Raw genomic sequence first — 26,193 nt, forward strand, 5'->3', positions numbered from 1 at the left:
TAATCTAGTTGACAATTACGGGAATTTTTGCCAGTTATGAAACAAAGGCGGACTTGGCACTTCATACATTGTACGATGGTAAGTTTTGAACACAATTGGCATCTTCCTTGTGTGGTCATTGTCATAAAATGACCAACGATGTCAAATCGTGACATTTCAACTGGACTGGCTTGTGGTACTCTTTTTTTGGTGCCTTTGTTACTACCCTCAGAACGCTGATATTTTTTTAAACCTTCGTACAATTCGAATCTAAAGTCCTTCAAAGCAATTGACTTTGTCTTGGAATCTCTTCTGTGAAGGAGCCATGCGTTATTGATACAGATGTCAAGAAGTTGGGCAAATATGCGATATACCATCTCCTTGTCTTGAAAGGTGTTCTATATAAGGAGATAAGCTTATCGGCCAAGTCAACCCCTCCCATATGCTTGTTGTATTCCTTTACAATTTCGCTGGCGGGGTCTTCATCATCTAGAAGATTAAGTCTTTCTAAAGACCTATCAATTGAGGGTGCAGAGAAGCAGGACATGAAAAGCGGTGCGTGCACACGTTTTTCGTCGATATTGAATATCAGAATGTTCACTATCATCAGAGGGTGCATTTTGAGCAGGGACAAGCGCTAAAATTCTACCACCACGAGTTTCAAGCTTTTGCTGCAGACAGACGAAAAAAAAAATGCTAATATGCAAACTAAGCAAAGCTAAACCCTAAAATTGGCAATGTATGCCCTGACATACATCATGTTAATATCCAAAATAACACCAATGTAAGAAGTTAGAACTGCAAACTTATTAGACAAATTATATAATCATGATATCAAGCATAGGACTCAGTCGTGAAACTTTTCCCAAACTGGATAATAAACAATAAAATTATATAAATACCTTGGAGAGAAAAGCTGACGGCCGCCTGTACGCAATTTTCGTCAACTAATGTCAAAACTAGTGATACCAAATGCCTCTTTTATATTTTCTACTAAAAGTTGTTTAAGTTGCAAGGTGATAAAAATATAATTTTACGTTATTTATGTATTTTCTAATACAAAATATTTTTTTAAAGTTGATGTATGTTGGGGCATACATTACCAAATTAAGGGTTAAACCATGTTATTGACTAAGTAACGTGACTTATTTGTACTTGATAAAACATTATGCCCCTGTATCTTTAAATTATTGCGCTTTCAACAGCGTACACTCTATTGCGGACTTTTACAACCTCGTCACAATAAAGGACGACCCGGTTTCTTTTGTGACTATGTTTTTTGTGCTTTATTTGCAGTGACACCTTTGCTGAAGGGCCAACAGGTTTTTTTTTAGATACTTTGGTATTAACGCCCATGCACCTCAAGCGTACATGTAGTACAAAGTCTATGATCAAGTATTAATTAATCAACGATTGCACTCCATAATTTGATGGTTGTTTTTTTTGATCCGTTTAAAATTCATATATATTGGTTGGTTTAGAAAAATGTACCCAAGATGAAATGTATTAGTAGGCCAAAATCAAGCTCATTATTTTTAATTATCATTTCAGCTGTAGAATATTGACCTATCCCATAAATTTCAAATAAGACTAGTCGAAAGCGACCTTAATTCTTTATCCAGAATTTTGCGACGACGGCAACAAGGTCGTTTCTCTACATTGCGGACGGACTTTCTACGATCCTTAAGGCCACAGCAGAATTTTTGCGCGCTATGTGGCCTGCTCACTGGTACTTCCACAATAAGCCATCTCTAAATTTTTAATAGACTTTAACAACTTCCAAAATTTTATCTTACCAAGAAATTCAACTTTCCTATCTCCGCGATTTGCCATCAATGAAAACAACTTGTTATTGTTAAGCTATTCTGTCTATTGAAATTAAAAATTTAATTGTATTACACAGCTACTGTATTTTTTTCTTTTTCAATCAATTTTCTTTCAGTCAATTGTTTTATTCCTGGCAATCGAACTGAATCGACGGATTATGTATTGTTCTTCCACGTCGATGGTATTTCTATGACCCTTGACTTCCCACTGGGCCTGCTTAGCCCTTTGCTTGATAGTTAAGTCAATATATTCTGTCTGCTCTCAATGAGAGAGCGTATCTATGGGGATTAAACACCTTTTGTAGTACTGAATTTAGTTTAGTTCGATGTATTCAATTTAGTTTTTGGATATAAAATAGTTTTTGTTATGAAAGTTAATATACATCTTTTTATATCTGACACCGTATTAAAAAACTGTGCTCAGTACTAGATGTTTACATATTTAGGTTTATTACGCTTGTACCATAAGGTTAAAATTCCTTATCTCCGTCCTATATTCGTCGCATGATAGATTCAGTTATTTTTATGCTATTTTGTTTTAAAGTTTTATATAATCTTGTCTAAGGCCAGGTAAACGGCGGTTTTGATTGACATAACACCATGTGTGAGGACTATATAAAATATAATAATGAAAATAAATTATTATCACCAACGTAGAGTTTATAATACTGTGATCAAAAAGTAAAGTAGTAATCCCTGTCCCATAAACCGCACTTTTGGCGCTTTTTCCAGTGCTTGAAACAGTCCGAATAATCTTTTTTCGGTACAGCCATCAAGACCGTCTACGATTGGGTTTTTATCTCCTCAATCGTATTAAAACGGCGGTTCCTCATTAGTCTTTTGAGTTGGATGAATAGCCGAATATCGGTCGTGGATGCAGAACTATGAGAGTCAAGTTTTTGACGCTTTTTTTTCTAAAACTTGTGCGAATTGGGCGCTGATCGAGACTTGACGAGTTTGAAACACGAACGTCCATCAAAATGGTTTGGGCTGAGCCAAATGATATTCAAACTTTTGACAAATAGACGCTTGGCAAATGTTATAGACAGCCCTACTCACCTAGGAAAAAGATACTTGACTCCCTAGAGCCCAGGATTTTTAAATGACAACTTTTTCTTACTTTTTGATTATAGTCTTATATCAGTCACTGAATAGAACGAGTATGGATTTCTGTATTTCAGTTTGGGGTTGCTATATAACTACTGAAATCATTTTAAAGTACCTAAAGAAAGCGTAGCGAGGTGGGGAGTGGGTAAAAAGTATGAGCATCACTGCAAACGTCGAAGGAACCAAACGGCTGAAAACTCGCCATGGCTCGCTGGTCATATCATATCTTATCGCGCCATATGAGCGGATTTATATAAAGTGATACGGTATCACTAAACCATTCATCATTTCAATATTAGTAGATAATAAATGACATTATGCAAAAATTGTCATTGTACTTAGGATAGTGTGTTGAGTTTAAAAAACGTACAACTTACTAAAAATCTTTTACTTTAGGATGCATTTTAATATAACACTGAAAAGGTTACTTATTGGTATTTTACATCTTTACATATACCTGCATAATATTACCTCTGGATGGAAGACCACTCGTTTCCCCAATATTTGTCTTACGTGTTTATGACGAACTCGACAACACATTTTTATTTAAGTTACGAGGAATCCGTCATGTTTGAAGATGTATTTCTTATGAACTTTTACGACGACGGCAATTACAAAGATGATTGTTATCCGTTAGAGCAAACTCTATGCCGATCTCTCCATTGAAAAATTAATTAATGATTTTGCTCTGTCCAATGTTGAGGTAATTAAATTAATTAATTCAGAATGGATATAAACTCAATTTAATGCTTTTAATAGCGATTGAAATAAATGAAATTTAAATTGTAAATCAATATTATTATGTTTTTACCGATACTTTTAGCTAAACAGTAGTTATTAATAAGAAATCGATCAAAAAATATCTATTTACAAATCCCCACTCCAAATATTTCATTATAGAATTTATAAAATTCCTGAGTTTATTACTTAGGAATTTTAGGAATATTTTCGTTACAATCTTTTATAATACTTTTTGTTAAAGTCTTAGTCTAACAATTCTTTATGATTCGTTGTACAACTTTTGTATATTAGTAGATTGCTGATGTGAAGCGTCTGTCCAAGTAAGGAAAACCGAGTTATCGAAAACAAGACTTAGCTGGTAGCTGTTTTCCTTCAATCGGTACTGGGATTCGTTTGTACCTCCTATGCCTGCAGTCACTATTTCTCTCTTTATATCATTGGCTTGATTAATAGCTTCAACTGGCTACTTTGGGAGAGCTGATATGTTGGTGTTTTATTATAATCCTCATGCATCTCTTGTCTCTAAGGGTAAACTTGTGGCCTCTATTCTATTTCTCTTTTACGCTGTTATATGACGTGTTATAATATAAGATATCTGAAGTTAGATGAAATTACTAGTTGGTTATTGACGATTTTGCACATTATCATACGCAGAGGCAGGGGTGGTTTTGGGATTGTTTGCGACTGATTTGTTGTTCTTATAAGTATCTTCTGCTTATTTTACATTCAGTATCTTGTAAATATTGAAAACTGCTTCTGTTGGATTGTATTTTCGGTCAGATTTAATCTACGAATTTCTCTTTTATAGAACGATCTCATTTCTTTTTTGTTTCGCTGAGGGATTTGTTTGCCTTGCAACTACTGTAGATTCATTGGTATTTGAAGATTCAATGTGGCCGTGAAATAGTCCGTGTGAATATACTGGGATAAAACATCCGCTACATAAGAATTATAAATTACCTCGTTTTTCCTAGGTCGATATAAATCTCGCAGGCGCGGTTACACTAACTGCAGTGGTCTTGAAGGCTTATGTAATAATTGTTGCGAAGTACATTAAGATTCGAGGTTCGAAACTAAAATCCATCATCTTTTCATCCCCTTGGTATGCCTCTCATCCCAAGATTGAAGTAATCTTAAAGAGATATCCTTCGCAGTGGTAACGGCGGAGAAGCCAATATTCTCAGCGTGCGAGACATGGCCATAAATTGTTAAGGGTTAAAAAGGACACTAACTGGGTTTAAGGTTTGTTGTCGATCAACTGTATTTAAGGCTTTTACTTTTTGGACTCTACTCAGTGTGCAGGTGTAGGGTAAGTCTAGGTATACATGGTAAATCCTACTATCTACACTATATATCTAGGTGTTACTACTATCTCTAGTAGTAACACCTACGATAAAATTATTATAAAAGAACAACTAAATTTTAAAATTTTGCCGCGCCATATTCGATAACACTGCAACGCGTCTTGTGTCTAGTTACAGATGGATTCTCCCGCAACGGGCTATTTCAAATTTTCAATTTGATCTTGCGAGGCTACTGGCGTAATTCGATTTCAAACCCGCCTGTATTCGAAATTCAGAATTTCGAATTTAAGTACAATTCACCTTCGACTATCGAATGGATTATGCCGTTGGTTTCCATGCTAAGAGAATTATTTCAATTTCAGTTGTTATTCTACGCAGACAGGTCAGTTTGGCGTTTCCGAACCCCTCGGCGGTATCTGCGTACAGTAAACATTTCATATTCCTACTTATGACAACCACAAATTTTCTGTTCATTCACAGTATTAACCGAATAAATGGATAAACATACAACTGTAGGATAAGGAAGCACTTGAAAAATTAAAATACAAAATTTAGTATTTCACGTTCAAAGGAGAAAATATTTGCAAGGTTGATAATTTTTTGCTTCGCAGGAAGCATCGAAATCTCATTAAATTTTGATATCACAATTTGTGATAAAATTCTTTAAATATATACAGAACACCTTACTTAAAGAGCATGTATCTAAATATGCACGGAACTCTTAGAACAGTTAAAAATTACTTGATTTTTGTTCAACTTTTGTGCTATTTGCGTTATTTTGTATTATTAGTTTTTGCTCCGGCTCTTATTCATTCAATAAACCCCCCAATTACTATAATTATGATCATTCAACTATAAGCAAATAGTTTATCGTATCGAATTTCCAATTTGCGGAAGGGAAAGTTACAAAAAGAACGATATTATCTGTTTCGTGGGTGTTCATTTTAGGTCACAAATACGGTTTGCTGTAGTAGACTAGACTATTTAACACATTTTTATTGTCAAAGTCGTTTTTGGAATCTAAAACATGTATGGGATCCCCACGATATCTCGGATAGCTAAAAAATGGTAAATTTTTTTGTACGTTGGTTTTAACAAACTCAAAAAAAAATTGCGAATAATTCGACAAAACTCAATTACTATGTTTGTTATAATTATTATGCTTAATAGATTCAACTAGTTTTCTGATATAATGCCTTTTGAATGAAAAAAAATTCTCTGTAGCATAAGTAAATTTACTACATAGTTATTTTTATCTCCTATTCCTTTATAGAAAATAATTATTCAGTTAGTAAAATAACACGAGGAGCCATCATAGTACATTTCGATAATCTGCATGTATTTGTTTGGTTCATAAAACTGAATTATACAGAAATTTGTCCAAGGTAGCTTCAATATACAATACGCGTAATAAGCAAAGAAAAAGTCGACTCTATTATACAATAGAGCTGCTCATGTAATTGGTGTCTAGAAATTTCTTTTAATTTCCACTTTCTTTAATTATGTGATTCTATCATAAAGTTAAGCGACTGACATGTAAACAAATGACAGTCGTAATTGTTGTAATGACATCTATTATCGAAATTAGAAATTATTCAGTGGTCGTAGTAATCATTGTCGGTCAATAGATGGCTCTCTCAGCCACCAAACTGTCACCTCACCACCGTCGTTCACTCATAAACATGCTAATTTACGTATGACTATTTTATAACATAATTAATAACTCGCGTCGCCCACAGCACTATGTTCAGATTAGGATTTAGAACAGTTTATGCGCTACAATTTAATTTGATGGAGCTCGCGTGACCCGGTCGCGACTCCTTGTCGTCACATACTTTTATGACCGATGTAAAATAATGAAAAAATACCGGATGGCTATTTTATGCGACGTGTTTGATTTAGAGGTGGATGTTTTTATGGATACCATGTACATTTGTTATTGAATTCTAGTAAAAAAATAAATAAAGGCACGTACAATTTTAGTGGATTTAATTACGATATTATATTCGGTTGATCTAACCATATTTTGCTTCCATTATTACCTATAACATTTTTGAAGAATACGCATATAAATCGTCTGCGTGCATAAATATACAGTTTTATAAAATGAAATTTTTCTTATATATGTACTAGCTAACTCCACGAACTTTTTTTCCGCATAATTGTCAATGAATGAACAGATTTCGGATTTACAAAAAATAAATTCTAAGAAAATTATTAAGTTAAATTTTTACACGGCTAGTGTGATAGATATATTTTTAATGTCATTTTTAAGTTGACTAAGGTTATATTGCAATGCTTATTTTCTATACCTGAAGACAAATCTATAAACACAAAAATCGTAAAAATATATTCTTATATTGTTCGTGTAATCTAACTCGACTTTGCTTCATATATAACACATGAAGAAATTTCCGTTACATTCTTCCAAATTTCTTTTGCAAGATGGGTTTGAGGAGGTGATCAAAAAAATGTATATTTTCATACTGTTGTAACTATTAACATGGCCAGCATATTTATTGGTGTATTAAAAACGAATATGGATAGATTTTAATTACATTACACCCAGAACAGCGCGGGCTACAAAAAACAGGCGGAGGTAGCTAGTATTATATATACAAACGATAGTGAGCACAAATTTGTAATCGTTTTTTTTTTATAAAAATGAAACTGTAATAATAAAACATGCTATAACATAGGTATAATGTTTAAGGTACTTAAAGGAGTTGAATTTACTACTGAAACTACATTTAATTACTTAAAATATTTTGTATTTGGGAAGTTCTTGGATGCGGGTAGCATTTGACCGGTTATCATGGCGGTATTTGGGAGAAGCCTATGCTGTGCAGTGCGCGTCTATCAGCTAATAGAACTATAATGATGATAATTTTTTATCAAAAATTATTCGAAATTTTTGAAGGTTTGCATAATTCGTAATCAAATTTTCGTCAGCAGCCAAACGGCCAAATTCGGTAGGCGTTTTTTTCCGACCTGTCTAAACTGCTGCCCAAGTGGCATTTGCACATTCCCAGAGCTCAAGGTCAGGGTGTAGAGGTTGCATAGCCTAAAACCTCTCTTAAACTAGCGAAGCCTGGGGGCTTCCTGAGTAAATTCTCGCTTCCAATAGATTCAATGGATTGGAAATTATTCAGTGACACAGCAAAGCTCTTATGTATCTTAGGCGGACGCTCCATGGAATTACTAGGTGCAGAGGTTACCGCGAAGGAACCTCAGATAGACGCTCATTAGTTGTACTTGCGTTATAATATTCTTTGCTCCGGGGTGCAGTTTTATACAACAGCATGTAGTATGATAATTACAGCGAATTTAAGATAACTTAAACATATTATATATATATATATATATATATATATATAATATGTTTAAGTTTCTTATATATATATATATATATATATATTTATATATATATACATATATATATATGTATATGTGTGTGTATTTGCATGTGTTTATATATATGGCAATAAATATATAGAAAAATATATATATAAATATTACTGCAAAGGAGTTATTAAGAATTGCGTTATATTTTAAAAATTTAAATGGCTTTTAAATTTTAATCCGTTCCGCTTTTTTCTGTCTTCGTTCAAATAAAAAAGAAGTTGCATTTTGTGTTATTTAAATAGTTTACTGATAATTTACACCTTTTTAAAATTTTAATTGAAATAATTAAGTGTGACTGTTTTTTAGAATTTACTAAGGTACCTGATTGAGCCCTGACTGCTAGCAGCTGTTTTGCGCGCTATGTGCCTTGCCCACTATCATTTTAACTCTTTAGTCTAAGGCTAAGTTACCTCTTACTTGTCGTAGAAAGTGACTTAACCAAATTAAGGGTTGGGGTACGTTAAAGTTGGAGGTCTTTGTTATCGACTGAAGTGAAAGTGGGGATAACAATAAAATAAAGTGTTCTCGTGTTATTACCGCGTAGCGACGGTGCTGGTTGTTATGTAGTCTTGTAGAAAAAAAGGGCACGAGCGCCGTACCTTCGCGTTGACGGCGGACTGACAGTGTTACGACTAATACTCCTCGTCCATACTTTACAGCGGTTATGGTAGCACTGTAATTCCAATAAGCTGCTATTCGATAATCAGTGTCTGCTATTGCAGTACGAAAGTATAACGAGGTAATCTCGCTGACTAATTCGCTTAGCCATAGTGTACTAGTATATAACAGTGACTGGCTTCATAGTTACATTAGATTGGTGCTGGACGGTGTTAGCCTTTCTGGTTTTTTGGTTCGGGCTCAGGGTTCTCTAATAATAATTTATTAATCAGAAATATGTACTGTATTATAATGGAATAGTCTATAGTATTGTAGTACGTCTTCGTTACAAGTACTCTGCATTTTAAAATTTACTTACGAATTTACATTTATTTTTGTGATTTGATACTTTATTTTCATTAGTAACCGAATCCGTCTGTCCGTCCGTTCGTCTATAATACTTTTATTTTTACTGTATCTTGAACATAATAGATTTAAACGAATAAATAAATATAATTAAAACAATAATGTTTAATCGCATCAAGACACTTATTGTAATGACACCTTAAAGTACAAGCCTTAGTTGTGCAGTAATTTTAAAATTTTTGGTTGATTGAAATATCTAGAACTCGGTTGGTTACCTAATTTACATAGTTATTCTTTTAATGTATACATGAAACATTCTTAAATTTTGTTCAAAAGAGCAATTGTTGAGTTTCCGGCGGGCTATAATCAACAGATCAGCATACCGAGCCGGTGGTAGCTAACTACTTATGACATTAATATAATTGACGTTTTAAAAGTTTGTATTCAACACACAGTTAAGCATTTGATTAATTGAAAAGAGATATATTGAATTTCCAATTTTAAAAATTGATTTAAAATTATACGCACTAATGATAATAGCAGTCATTAAGTTTAAATTTAAAACACAACATTATAAGGAACGTTAATACTTTGACGCACACGAGTAGTTTATTGACACATATTTTATGTTCAATTCCATCGCACCCAGCGGCATCGCACTCAGCCCCACCGACTATTTGTTTGGCGTCCGCTGAGGGCCACTCCTGTATATTTTATATTCTGCTGCCTGTACAAACACTGACAACTGGCTTCTTGGAACAACTATCATTGTCGCGAGCCATTCCTCAAACCCAACGACCCTATCCTTTAGTTTGTGTAACATATGTTTTCTTATTATTGAGTTTTTACTATTTAATTAGTTGTATTTCAGCATCGTTATGAAACTCTGTTTTTAATGCACTGCTAAATTATAAAATAAATTCACGTACACTTTTGAATCACCAATTTCTCTAACATTGTAAGAAGTAATCTACTATGGCCAGAAACTTAGCAGTTGCTCAACATTATTAAATGAAATTTAATAATGTTTGAAGTATAATTTCGACCACGTGGGACAAACAAAAAAACCAAGTTTTACACATTTCGTTCAACTAAAAACCTCCTAAATGCCATAATTTGATTTATTTAAGAATATACTTTTAAAACTAAAAAACAGACGATCTAAGATGTAAAGTATTCATTCATAAAAGAAATATATGCTGCTATTACATAGTAAGGATGAACAGATGGTCAGCGAAAAGTAAATCATGAAAGTGTTTATTAAAAAAACTGTTGGCGTTCTAAATAATGACTTTAGTTAATGTAATAGTCCCCCAACGATGGCATTTTAGGAATGATATCGCGTTAAAGTGAATCGTTTTATAAGAAATAATTTATATTTTATATCCAAAATATACATATTAAATACAACATCACGTTTGAGAGGCAATATTGACTACAGAGAAGTCATTAATAAGTTCAGGATTTTGAAATATGATATTCAGTGCAGCATTAATTTTGCGCTCAAAATCTATTAAATAAAAAGCTTAGCATTAGTCACCTTTCAAAACGCAGCAATGTTTTTTCTCTTTCGTGGTAGTAGCTCTGTTAAAGTATAGTCCTAAAGCCTGCCATATGCCATATAGCAAAAAACAAATTGTATCATCATCAACACCAGCTCATAGAAGTCCACTATGACCGGTCTTGGGTTGCCCGTATCCGCATCCTAGTGGTAAAAAAAAAACAAATTCTATATGAACTCAATATAGATATGGACATAGAAACATCACTGCCATCACTGCCAGCACTGCTATCCATTCGCCATTTAATAGTAAAGCATTGGAGATTAATTAACATTGTATGCCCTGGAGTTTCCATTGTGAAATAGCATTTTTCATTTAAAGCACCGTGCGCAACAATTCCAGCAGCTAATCGAGCTAAGTGAGTCCACTCTTGTAAAGGCTGAACGGGACGGAGCTTAACAACACTTGGAATCAAAAAAGCAAAGTATTGTTCTGAGAACATACGGTTACCAGTTTTATCATGACAGTTATAGAAACAAATTTATTTATTAAATTAAATTAATAATAAAGATAAAAAACGTCTGTTCCAAGTTGTTAATCACATTTTTCAGCCTTCAATAAGGTTGAAAAATAAAACAAAAGCATCGACATTATTATTTCAGTCGTAAGACGACCATTACTGCCATAGGCCCCAATAACTGGCTGCAAGCGGCCTGCAACCACTCTATTCTTTATGGATGCACGTTCTGTTCTAAAGGTATATGTAATTCACCATGTACAGCTCATTTGGTATCATTGTATGGCACACCCTATCCAAAAACCAATGACTTAGATATTGTAAATAAAGGAAGAAAAAGCGTTTTCAAATTTCTTATTACCGCGTATTAATATTAATAACTGTTTACTATCAATCTGCTCTGTAGAAGCATGTCGCTTTCCAATAGAAAAAAAAAATAAACTAATGTAACATATTTACAGTGAACAAATTAAACGCTCTATTAATAATTATTAATCACCTTATAAACACATTTAAATATATTTATGAATGTTTATTTGGTTATTCACAAATTTATGCATACATTACATATGTATAAACTATTCCTCTGGTTGAGCAGTACTAGACATATAAATTAAAAACATGTATCAATAATTAAAATATACATAACAAAATGCACGGAATGTAAATCTATAATATGTACTTATAAAAGAAATGTTTTAATGTTAAATGTCAAGTAATATTTATAAGTCAGATATGGCGAAGCGAGAAACGGTAACAAATAGTGCGAAAAGAGGGTGGAAACAATAGGTCTGGTTGTCGTGTATAGAAATCAGTTAGAACGAGCACAAAGTTCCTTATCTTAATTTGCAGAATTAAGTCTAATCTTTTTTCTCCTTTATTGTCTAGTTATTGTCGGTTTTTAATGATATAAACTTAACCTATCTGGTACAGGTGGTTATGTCTCCGGAGAATCATTTGGAGAATAAATGCCAATTTAGATCAACTTAGCTAGACTAACCCCAAGACAGCAGGATCCCTATATAATATAATTAAAAATATAAATATTCTCAACCGTTTCTCCTCTGTTACTATAACAACATTTTGATCATAACTACGTCCCAGTATTGAGAAAATATCGGGCAGTGGTAACTCAGTAGTAGAGAACTAAGATTTGCTATCGTACGTCGCGGGTTTGCTTCCCGGCATAGTATCTCATATAATTCACAATTTTGTGTATTATTTATATAGAATTGCCACTGCTTACAAACAGATTTCCAGAGGATTGACAGCAGCGTCTCCTGCTTTCCAAAATAACACACTACGATCGCCAATTATAATCAAAATCGCCAAATCGCCAAATATATCACAATCGCCTGCCAAGCGTGGCGATTGTGATATATCCCCCTATACATATCTTTAGGAGAGACCTGTACTTTGCTGCGGGCGTTTATGGTTTGAAACGACGATAGAGAAAATTTATTTGCGTGCCTTTCTCGTGCAGTGCTAAATTTTTGCTCATTGTAGCTAAACAATTTAAAATTTTTAATATTTTTTTTTATTATATTAACTTATTCTAAACTTCATAGTATACACCTATCCCCCGATTTACACGGTATTTATTTTACACGTTTTCGCTTTTACACGGTTTTCAAAATAAGTTTTTTTTTTGTTTTAATAACCGATTTTATTACCATCTCTCATAATGTAAATATTTCTGCTTCAAACATCGAATCGGCACAAATAACTTCGAGTGATGAAAGTGAATTCGAACCTTCGATTCCGAAAAAACGAATGAGAGCAATTTCTAACAGTGATAAAGGATAATAAACACCTTTGGTTTATTTTTTGTTCCACTGTTTAATGTATTGTAATTAAATGAAAAAAACAGTGTTTCCGTAATATATTAAATATTTTAAGTTGTCAATGCATTTTATTTTGATTTCTGTGTACACGTAAAAATATTGAAAAGATTCACAACTGTTTAATAGCAAAATTATGCATTTTCTGCAAGTTTTTCGATTTACACGGTTTTGACTTGAAAATTTAAAATTTTCGATTTTCACGTTTTTCTCAGGAACGTATCTACCGTGTAAATCGGGGGACAGGTGTACTTATTTTCTTTTCGTAATGTTAATAAAGTTTAAATTTTATCAAATCAAAAGTAGAACAAAAATTGAAATTGTGTATATGTATGATAAAAAGTAATTCGATACGTACGTACACTATCATATCCGGTTAGGTCGCAAATAATGTGTAAAATATTCCGCAATTTATAATTCAAAATTTCCAGTCACCAGGTTAAAGTTTTGTACGTTTCCTTGTTAGTTTTAAATCAATTAGTGTGCACACATGCGCTAAACACACAGCACAAAACACCATCATCTAATTTTTAATAAAAAAAAAAAATTTTGGTCTCGAATATGTAAGCATAAGGGATCATATTTCGATTTTTTTTTCATATTTTACCCATTTTACGTCAGACAGTATGTATGAATTAGCTTTTAATCGGTTTTATATCCCCATAGGATGACTCATAGTGAACATATGTGTACGTCACAGAAAGAATGCCAGAAGAACCTAATTTGTCAGAAACTAGAATATATTGAGCTCCACTATGTTGACATCTTTCATCTTGAAAGAACAAGAGTTACAAACGCCTAATTTATATTTGTTTATAATTTTAAAGAAGTAAATATTTCCGTATAACTTAGATGTACATGGGTCATGAACATCACTATTTTAGCAGTATAATGTCGATTCTTGGATAAAGGCTGCCCAATAGATTTCCATCAGGTTGGAAGCAACCTGCATCCAGTGTCGTACGACCACCTTAATAATGTCGTCTAAAACCTTGGACATGGATATGCTATAGTAGTTTGTCGATTTATTTATGAATCAATAATAAGCGTTACGACCAGCTAATACGATTTTTGGATTCATAATAAAATATAAAATATTTATACCGTTTTCGTTCCTTTTAGACTGTGAAGGTGGCTCTATTGACGTTGATTGAAAATGCTTGAATCGCTAAGACTATCAAAAGCTTCGCTGGCCCACCTTTTATTGTTATATATAATTTAAATATCGAGTGCAAACCATTGACTTTGTTATTCAATTTGCATACCCTTAATTAAAGTGTATCTGCATTCAAACCCATTAACAACCCTTCATGAGTTTTATGAAACTATAGAATATAATTATTTCGAAACACCTGGTATATTGAAGTTAAGCGAATAAATGCGGATATTAGCGTGATATCAAACATTAAAGATGTCAAGAGAGCGTCTTAATTTCAACAACATATTACTCTGTTATATTTCTGTCGGAGCATTGAAAACCTTTTTAGTAGTTTTTTAAGGGACGTCACTACTTCCGTCAGTTGTCAATATGTTTAGTTATTGGACGCGTAAATCTTAGTAATCGTTTCATATATAGTCGATTTGAAAAGTTAATAATTTACCATAGTGATACGTAAAGCTTATTTTCGACAATAAGAGGATGTTGTCTGTTTCAAATGTACGAATCTTATCAGGTGCTATTTACTTTTTTCTTTAATTGCGTTATCAAAGTGCATTTTGTTAAATTTAGATTTTATCTCTTAGTTTACATAGTCATCGCGTTATTGTAAATTTATATTTTTTCAGTAGAAGGTTTACATTTGGAACCAATATTTATTTATTCTTTCTGCCATGCACTTCTATTTTTCACTTTCTATGAAAAATCAATATATTGCCGGGTTCGGAATGTTTATTTGAAGATCCTGACAGGAAACTCGATAATTATTTTTACACAATTTACATTTTTTCATATTAACATTCATTATGTTGGGTGGTGGTTGTAAATGTGTCTGTTTAATTTCTAAGCTCGCGGATTTCCTTTGAATCCGACAAAGATGTAATAACCAGAAAGGTGCCCAGCAATAATCGAATATAGCCATCTATGGCATGGACTGTTTGATGGTCAGGACATGGTGAGCGTGTGAGCGTGTGATGGTGTGACGGTGTGAGCGTGTGAGCGGGTGAGCGGGTGCGCGTGCGGCGGGCGCGGCGCGCGCGGGGGGCGTGGCGCGGAGGCGGCTCGCAGCGCCATTCGCCGCTGCCGGCGCTCCGCCCTCGCGAGTCACCCCGCGCCGCCGCTCCGCCGCCGCCGCCGCCGCCGCTCAGTGCCTCGCGACTCGCCGTCCGTGCTTAACGTGTTTCGTATATTCACTTGGGACGCGTTCGTTGCAGATGCGAGGACGCTACCGTTGAAGTGATGCCCGCCGAGGACAAACCTGCGGTGATGGATGCCCACGATGCCGCCGACGGCTCACCTCAGCAGTTCTGTTTACGCTGGAATAATTATCAGAGCAACCTTACTAACTGTTTCGATCAGCTCCTGCAGACCGAGTCGTTCGTCGATGTCACACTCGCTTGTGATGGCCAGAACCTCAAGGCTCATAAAGTTGTGCTCTCTGCGTGCAGCCCTTACTTTCAATCTTTGCTCATTGATAACCCTTGCAGTCACCCGATAATAATAATGACTGACATGAAGTACTGCGACTTGAAGGCAGCAGTGGACTTTATGTACCGCGGCGAGATAAACGTGTCGCAAGATCAGATCCCAATGCTGCTGAAGGTGGCAGAGACGCTGAAGATTCGCGGGCTGACTGACGTGAATGGTGAGCAAGCGGTGCAACGTGCAGGTGCGTCAGAATCTCGCAGCTCCAAGCGCCCGGGTAGCCGTGAGTCGGAGTCGCCAAAAAGAACGCGCCGGCGCTCGCGGGACAGGGAGCCGAGCCCGGGTGCCTCCCCCGTGGACCTCCTGTCACCCGACGCGCCCGCGCCGCCGCCGCTGCACGCCGACGACGTGGACATCCGCCCCGGCATCGCCGAGATGATCCGCGAAGAGGAACGGGTAAGTACCGACGCTTCTGCAAACTTTTCCCGCCGCCGCTGCCCTCCGCGACCCGCGCCGCGCCCTCGCTAAACTTTCCGCCTCGTATCGTGTTTCCTAATTAATTTATTTCGGGCCCGCACTCTGCTTCTAATATGAAAATTACCGTGAACCACCGCCTCACTTTGTTTTGCTCGGAAAATAAACTTTGCCCTCAGCATGCGCACTCCGCAAACAAACTACTCGCACTCGGTCAAACAAAATGCAATTAATTAAAATGCTTCTCATATTCTTTTACCGGTCCCAATCCGGTAAAACTATTGTATGTAGAGGCCTGTGCCGGAGCTCCCTAGGGAGTCTGCAAGCTTCGCTAATTTCTTAAAAGAGGTTTTAGGCTAAACGCCCTCTGCTCCCTGCGCCTTGTCCCCTCGCACCCGCGGAACCTGCAAATACACCTTGAGTAGCAGTGTAAGCCAGGTCAAGAAAAAACTTAGCTTTATACACTAATTTTATATTTTGGTATAGGATTATTAATAACGACATCCTATAATCTATTAACGAACTTGGAACTGTTTAACGTCGGTTCTGCTTGTCTCGTGGCATTAGCATTCGCGCGCGATATATAAATAACAAAGCGACAAATTCACCCCAGGCGGCGCGGGGCGGGGGTCACGTCAACATTTCGTCGTTTCGTTTTCTGCTCATTACACTGTTTGCTCTCCGTCTGCTTAACATCTCTCAACTCTTAATACATAATATCTCATTTCATTTAATTATCCATATTCTTAAAACAATTAACAATTATTTTTATTTTATTTGAATGTGCCCACAAACATAAATTAATTACTAATTATTTACAATTATATACTTACTAATTATTTTTCAAAAGTTTCTTCTGTATATAATATTTTACATGTTCAATATGATTAGTTTTAATAAATGAAAATAATATATAACGTATATTAATAATAAAATCTAAATTCATGGTTTACCGTGCAATAGTCGTGGAGATAAAATAGTCAATAAGACATTAGGAGTTTATGAAGAATTAAGTATTTTAAATAAACATTATGTACAAATGAAATAGCGTCTTAAACCATTACAGGCGCGTCGAGCATCGCTTAATGGATGTTGCATTTTAACGCTGCGGTATTAAAACTAAAAAGATAACATTTTTAGCACACTTTGTAGCTTTATAGCCCTCTTTACGAATTAATATCTTCACGATACATTTCCTCAACGCCTTATTTTACTATAATTTTGAAATGAAAGAAATTAAAACGAAAAGTAACAATTTAAATTGTTTTCGTTAATTATAATAAAGACAAAATACTTGACAAAAAGTCGTCCACGATCCGAATTCCGATGAAATTGAATGTAATTTTTTTTTAAACAAAAATTACTTTAATTTTAATTTATTAATGATAAAAAATTATCATTTAGTCGTGTAAACTACTTATTCCTATTAAATTTCAAGTTTGTAAGCCTTATGGTTCTGGAGGCATCGTGTTGACTTAGTGCATAGGTAGAAATCTCAAATACACGTACATAGATATATTTTTAGTATAATAGGTAGGAATATTATAACGACATAATTAATTAAATATGTACTTTAAAGTATGAAATTCTTTTTCGTATTAAAAAGTAACAAGACGAATGTGGCGAAACCTGGGCATGTAACGTCCCGCGAATACTTTAATGCGATGCAGTATAATTTTTTTAAATACAAAATGTATGACAATACATACATTATCCTTTACAATGATTCATCGAAAAATAATTTTTAATGAACATCCTCAAAATCAAATTGCGCGGCTAAAATTTTCTAAAATACGTTCTCATTGGTGAATGGATTATTACTACAAAATTTTAAGTCTTAAACCAACCTTCTTTAAACGCACTGAGTCGTAACTTGATGAAAATTTCAACTATATATATATATATATATATATATATATATATATATATATATATATATATATATATTGATAAAACAAAAAGTTATAATTGAAAGTAAAATTTATTATTAACAAAGTAAATAGTGTTTTACATAATTATTGGTGAAAATTGCAAGATAATCCCCATTATTCAACATAGACGTGGATGCGCTGTCGGCAGCGTGCAGTCTTAACATCTTGTTGCGAGGCGTCTTCATTGTTTACGACTACGTAGCTTTCTGCTTGTCGTCCGAAACGTTGTTAAGCACTCGGTGGCGACTTCGGCTTACGCTTGAAAAGTTATTCATGCAATATGAGATTTTACGTGAGAAAAGAGAATTTTTTCTTTTAAATTAAATTTGTTATTCCGAACGCGTCTGGAGATCGCCAAGTTGTGTAATGCATAGATATAAATACAAAAAAATAAAAAAAATGTCCTTAACGTAGTCTTTTTGGTTTATGTCTGTATATGATTAAATTTAATGCTTTGCAATTTATATAGGCATTTATATTGATTATAATTAATTAGCTGTCTTCCACCTACTTCTCGTAGCACGCACTACTTTGCGGGTGTATTATTTCAAATAAATCAATTCTTAATAATTTTTAGAATACAAATAAAATATTTTAAAATATGCAATTTTATAATGATGTCACAACTCCCCATGCTCGTGGAAGTTTTTAAAAATCCGTTCTTAGTTAATCTATACGAGTTGAAACGCAGTCTCTAAGCCTAATTATGATTCGTGCGATATCTTTATACAACATATTGTTATAGATAGATATGTTTTAGTGTAATAAGTGGGAAGTTATTAAATTAAAACACAAATTCAATTAATTTAATTTTTTCGTACCACGGAGTATTACAAAGGAGACGAACCCTAGGCAAGTATTACGATGCGTTGTTATATATTTTGAATTTAAAAATGCTTTGCATAATATTAAATGCAACTGCTGTACTGAGTTATACTAAAGAGGGTAACTTGACTATTTGCTTTCATCGTTCTTATGATTATGTTATTAACTGACATTAATAAAAAAAATGTAACTAACGATGAGTAAATGAAAACTTTTTTTTACGAATTTCGATTATCTTTAATCAGGATAGATGAAAACATGTAAATCGTGTAAATGTATATTACACGCTTAATAGTAAAATTTACTATACCAAACCAAAAATGTGCCACTTGGTATTTTTGGTGTACCGTAAAGATTTCGGTGAAAATAAAATTTAATGCAACAATAGTTGGATTATGTAGTGGTCTGATTCTATTGATAATTTAAATTAATTCAATTCTTAATTCAATATTGAAAAAAGTTTTTTTTTTTTTTACATAAAACAGAATGAACAAAATTTGTTAATGTGAGGTCGTAAGTCGCGCGTTCGGTTCGTGGGATATAATTTTTTATAATTCACACTTTGTGCATTAATCATGTAGGATTACCTCTGTTGATAAATCAGTTCCCAGAGGTTAAGCCGCAGCGGCTTCTGTGTTCTATAATAACACAGCGATAGCCAACCCGCTTGCAAAATGTGGCAATTGAAGCATACCTCCCAAACCTTTCTTTGGGACAGGCTTCGACGAACATAGTTTTGAGCAACAACGTTATCTAAGAGTATGGCCTCCTTCCATAGTGGTTCACTCCTGAAACCTGAAACGTATTCTCTCTATCTATCAAGCCAGATATACGGCTGGAATTTCATCAATAGGCTGTCTGTTTGTTATTTCCAAGAGATCTCATAGATGTGCCACGGATTTGAATCCTGAATGTTTTCTGACAACGATAACACTCCAATGTCAGTGGTATCCAGTACATCGTTGGATTACTCTCAATAAAAATACGCTCCGTTTTTCCAACTAAGCTGATAACCCAATTTTTTACGCTGGGACTAAAAAAATTGTCAATTTTTTGTATGTAGGGTTCCGTAAATCGCTCTTCACATCGTCTACACTAATGAGGCAATCATAACCAAAAAACTTTTTTTTTCTGTGAAGAGCAAAGTTTTTCAGTGAAAGATGATTCAAATGCTACCACCTAAATCTTTACCGGTTTGCACGGTGATCTTTGGTCGAAGTAATCTATACCACTCGTTGTTTTGAGGTTTACTGGTTATGGTGCAGTCTATTTTGGATCGTTCAGTTATTGATGCGATTCTCCTTTGCTAGCAGCGATCGATTTTGCAAGTTGCTGGCTGTTATGCTTGCGAGTCATTGTATCGACGGGCATCTAATTGTCTGTAATAATCCTTACGAATTATATCCGAGCTAGGTCTTATTGAAATACTTTCAGCACAGTAAAAGCTATTCCAGGCATTTTTGATATCAGTTCTGGAGAAACCAAATTGCAACCAACATACCGCTGCGAGCATCCTTCTTGGATTATTGTTACTGCTCCGGTTGCAGTAATCGTATCTAACAACTCGTATAGTTGTTTGATTAAAAAAAAACTATAAGAAAAAAACCTAAACAAAGAATTGCTGAAATTTTTTATACTATTATTTTGTAAACAATACGAAACCAAAGAGTAAAGAGTTAAGATTTGGAAAACAAGTCAACACTTTTTTCTTACTAAATAATGGATTTCCGTGAAATAAATTCCATTAGTATATACCATATATGTACCCTAATATATATATGATTTTTTTTGTTAATTTTTCTCCTTTTTAAATATTAGGTTATTAATAAAATAATTAATAATTTCGTTAATCAACGAAAAAAATATATATCTTCGATGTGAAACTATTATATTACCTTCTGTCTATGATCTTGATTCAGCAAAAATAATTGAATAAAGGATATTTTGTGCCAATTCACACGCTGTGTTTTCGGGCTTTTTCATTCTTTACGCCTTCAACTATAACTAGTTTAATGAGGCCGTTATTGTTACAACAATTATTTTTTTTTTTTTATAAAAAATGCTTACCCGAATACAAAGTTCTAGCATCCTTGCTATTATTTTAAATTTTACCTCATCAGCGATTATAGAATAAAATAATTTAACGTTAAATTTTTAAAGCGTATTTAAATAAGAAATAAATTTATGATAAGTTTAATTTTGAAACCTAGGAATTAAAAATCAAATTTTGTCAACATTTAAAAAGAACAAAGACATTAAATTTTTCCATAAAAAGAGATTTCAAATAAAAAATAGAGGCGAAATTCCATTATAGCTCTTTTTCGTCTTGCTTCGTTTCTTATCAGCCATCGTGAAAATCGATCTTGTTTTCATATTTTCCATACACGCATTGAAAACAAAAACCCGAATAGTGTAAAAAAATATGTACCCGTTTGAAACACGAGCCATTGTTCGTGGCGAGTTGCAGCCATAATTTAGTATTTTGCGACCAAAACTAGGTCTTTCTAACAAAAGGATATTGTTTCAGTACAATTAGCAATGCAATCGGCATAGATAAGTTAATGTTTGCGTTATTGAGTACTTTTATGTTGGGCTCGGGGGCGTTAATATTGCGCTCGCTTGGTGCTTGCTAAGTGGCATTTTATCGTTTCGTTTTGAATGCCTTTTCTGTAGTGATTTTTATTATTTAATGCTTGATGAAATCTTATGAACTATACATGGGGCATGAAAATTTTTGCGTGCCTCGAAAGATTAATTAAAACAATAGCATATACTATCGCGCACCAGCAACAAACGGTTATCGCATAGATGAAACATATTTATTATTGTTAACATTTACCTCTATAGGGCAAGACGCAGGAAAGAAAAATAAATAATATAAAATAATTAAAAGATGAGCTAAAACTACCATTAGATGGTCTTATTTACCTATTATTCACAAATTTCAACGTGGTTTTAATTTTATTCGTTAAATGCGATGACTGAATAGAAATAAAAATTTGATTAAAAATGTTTGACTTTTAATATTATATTATTAAAATAATATATTACCATAGACCGACCGAAACCACTGTACCACACGTCTTGTTGTCCCGGTCTTTCTACTTGCGTCATATTCGTTCAAAACTACTGATAATTCTTTTTTGTAAAAAAATTGTAGCGAACTATGGTACGCTCGGCCTATAGTAAAAGTTAATTTGTGGAAAGTAATGCTAAATCTAATCTGCAATGGTTTAAGAGAAAGTTGTCACAATCCATCCGTGACAGCGTTTATATGTTTATAATGGATTTCTCTAAACGTTTAGAAGTGGAAGGTAAATTAAAGGACGGTAATTGGTAAACTGCACTTTCACCTTCATCATCACCAATATATCAGCCGGTAGACGTCCACCTGAAGGCATAGGTCTCTCGCAAGGACCGCCACGACGCTTGCGGTGTCCGCATCTAGCGACTCGTCGCGACCTTAATTATGTCTTTAGTTCATCTATTGTGGCCGCTACTCTAAGTTTCAGCTTATAACATGCAAATAACAACAAATAAGGAGGATAATGTAACTATATATGGGTAATTTGAATATATAACCATCATCATCAGACAATAGAGATTGTTAGTGCTCATTAACTCAATGATTGAAATAAAAAGTTAGTTTTGCGGAGGCGATAAAGCCAACACTATCGCTCTCACTTTAGCCACGTTAACTTTTAGAATTAATCGAACAGTGGCTCAGTAAATACTCTTATCGCTCGACATAAATTAATCTCGCAGCTCTAATACTATATTTTTTTTACTTACAATTTTTAATTACGCGCGTTAATTGAAATGAGCGTGTCACGTGTTGCAACACTGGATGCTGTAAACTTGATAAGGGACATTCTTTAGTTCGCAATGTGATTTTAGTTTTTATTATATTAATTACGGTATTGATCACGGGACGATAGTTTTATTGTTTTATCTAGTAATAAAAGAAAAATTAAAAAGGTACCACAGATTTCCGTAATCTGTGTAGATTATTTTTTTTTAAACATTGAAGTATAACATAACAATGGAAGTATAAAGTAAAAAGCAGTTAGTAGGGGTAAAGTAACAACGGTTTTAGTTTTCTATCTTCGTAGTATGTTTTTTCACGTCGAAGAAGTAAGTTTTTAAGTCCCAGAGACATTGTGCAAAGGCGGTGATATTTATGTGTCAAACCAATTTTTTCTTGAGTTTTTTTTTTGAGTAATATAATTATATATTTCTAAATCATCAAATGTGTTTTTTGTAATTTTGTATACACGTGTATACAATATATAATCATAATACAATTTAAAAGTAAGATACCCATTACAACATTGTTTATTTATGGGTGCCGGCAAAGCTTAAACTTCTATGATCTTTGAAATATTTTTCCTTAATAAAAAAGCTGTACATTCTTTTACTCGAAATGGGACTTTATTGCTCATCGTATAGAGTCGTTCTCGCGATTAAGAGTCTGTTTGGTATTATCATCTAAACGTAAAGGCTCAAATATTGGAAACAATCGTCGTTCATTGCTCGTAAAGATAAGGATAATGATATTTGTAATGGTTGTGAATCAGCATTCGATTCCGCCTCGTTTTCGCGGCCTTTGGTGAATAAGCTATTATGAGCAAACTCAGTGACGTCACTGCGGACCAACTCCCGAGTAAGGCTTGCATAATTAAATGGGTTATGTGTTATCGCATATTATATGGTGAGAGGAAGGTACACAGAACTCTAGCTTAATAATGCGATCTTGGGCACCTTGATTATAAGTTTCGAATGGGGGTTTTTTTTTATAAAATATTGTCCGTAGGGCGTAGACAGGTTTAAGTATAACTTTGGCGGCACTGCAATTTTTTAAATATAATATCAGATATGAAGGTAACAATATTAGGTTTATACTATTAAAATAGCTACATTTTTACGGGTTTATTGTTTTTGAGAAGTAAAGTTGGATATTTTTCGCTCATTCTTTCTTTACATTATGTGGCCATTTAATAAACTCTGGACGGAATTTACAAGCTCGATAAGACTTATCTTAATAATTGTATTATTTTCTCTCACTATTTTATTTTTATTATAATTCGACTATCGAATTTTGTTATTATTATTAATGTAGTATTGCAATTCACACTGTGCTTTAATTATTGGATGCTTGGTTTGCTACTGCGTACAAACAAATTTTCTGAAGATGGGGGCAGCAGCGTCCTACATAATACTACACTGCGATCGCCAAACCGCCTGCCAAGCGTGGCGATTATGGTATGTCTCCTCATAGATATATTTAGAGGAGGCATATGCCTTACAGTGGACATCTATGGGCTTTCTTTTCAGCTTGAAGAGAAGTATAACAATAATTTCGAGACAAAAGCCAGTCGCAAGGCTACGCAGTTTTAATGCTGTAAAAATGCGTTAATAACAAAATTATTCTACTTTAGTTTTGCCAAAATTCATTATCAATAATTTATTTTGTAAGTAAATAGAAAAATAATTGTTAACGCAACATTTTAATTATATCGTTTACACAAACGCTCCGTGGCAAGATCACTTGTAAAATGCACGTGTACGCATGGAAATAGCAGAAATGAATTATCCCGTAAAACATCGAGGCTTCCCAACATTTAATACCGGCCGTAAATTTTATATAAAACATAACTTCTTAGCACTTATCGCTGGAATTATAATCATAATATTTAATATCGCCGCGTGTTATGTTTTTTTTTTCGTGCAACTGCGCAATTAATATTTATTCGTGCGCGAAATTAAAAATATATAGTACAGGGTATTAAAACTCACGGTGTTTGAGAAAGTAATTTATATTGGACGGCTGATAATTTTAGTTTTTCAGGCTTTTGTTTTCACAAACTGGGCTGCTGCGAAATTTTGTGAGCAGCTTTTTGTTGCCTCTTTTGCGTTGTTGATATTATCTGGTTTGTAATTTGATTCAGTCCGACGCCATATCTAACGATACTGATAATTAATCCATGAGACAGAACTTGGAACTGTGTGGACGTTTAGACACAATATTTTCGCTATAGAAGCTTTATAAACATTTCAACTTCACAAAAAAAGACAACAAGGATCGGACATTCCTACAGTGCACACTGCATATATGTATCTGTCACATACTCTTTTCACATGTGTGCAATTATTTGTTTTGTGTTGAAAAGTCAATATACAAATAATTTATCTACAACGTTTCTTACTAAAGGCAATTCTCTAAACAGTGAAGGAAGGCTAAAAACTGACAGTAACTTTTACTAGGAAGCACTGTCTCGAAAAGAAGTACAAAGAAAATGTCCGACATTTTCATCGATTAGAATTCCAGACAAATATGGCGTGTAATTAAATGTCCCTAAGAATGATACGCAGTTTCGATCAGCCGATAGGTTGATGGATGCTCAGCTGTTTAGTGGTTAGGTTTTTGTGTGCAAACATTTTTGTTTGCTTTTTTTGCTGAAGCGCTACCGTTAATGTTTTATACGCGGGCAAAGTTTTGCGAGACTAGGGTGCTGGTAGAGACCGTGTCGCAGTGTCGCCAGCTGTTCGCCGCGCCGTGAACTAACTGGCCTGTCAATGTTAAAAATTCACTACTTTTATTTTCGCTTGTGCATCAAACAAGCTCTCGTGGTTCGTGTAAACTAACGAATCACTAGTTAGTAAAGTTTTTGGTCTAAAGTAATATTTTTTAATTAATGTATACCTAAAAAAATAGCTTTTTAAATTTATGTCATTAAGACGTTTTTTTTTGGCAACGGGCTAGAACAATTGGAGAGTAATGTCCTAACGCGTACTATTTGTTTATTGTGACGATGTAAAATACCTAATATTGTAATGATACCACTATTAGACAATTCTCGGAAGCATCATTACATTTATCAACACTTAAACGAAAAGTTACAACCTTTACAAAAAGCATACATAGTAGCTGGGTTGCACTGTCAATAAAGTGTAAGTGGAAATATGATATTGTAAACAAAATTGTATTTGCTGTCGGATATGTTACAGTTACATTATACTTACATTCCTGTATCGGGAAACGTTTCTGTACCGGGAAAAGCTATTCGCAGAACAAATGTTAATGGATTATTTGTAAAATTTGGTACGTTGCAGGACTATGTATTTATACAGATGCAGCCACATCAGGCTTTTAACGTGACTAAGAATAATTTTTCACCTTCTGTATTAATTTACTAA

At 34.0% G+C, this 26,193-nt stretch overlaps 1 protein-coding gene across 2 annotated transcripts in view; it reads left to right on the forward strand.

Moving 5' to 3' along the window:
* Nucleotides 1-26,193, forward strand: part of LOC137925710 (protein bric-a-brac 1-like) — a 278,719-nt gene that overhangs the window by 17,759 nt on the left and 234,767 nt on the right. For both annotated transcript variants that reach the window (XM_068769556.1, XM_068770292.1), the window contains exon 2: nucleotides 15,556-16,222. In XM_068769556.1, coding sequence (XP_068625657.1) covers nucleotides 15,556-16,222 — 667 coding nt within the window. The remainder of the gene's footprint in view (nucleotides 1-15,555; nucleotides 16,223-26,193) is intronic.

This window comes from Battus philenor, unplaced genomic scaffold (assembly GCF_028537555.1).
Source record: "Battus philenor isolate CCGP_79_NKW_IND1 unplaced genomic scaffold, ilBatPhil1.0.hap1 SCAF_1, whole genome shotgun sequence".
NCBI lineage: Eukaryota > Metazoa > Arthropoda > Insecta > Lepidoptera > Papilionidae > Battus > Battus philenor.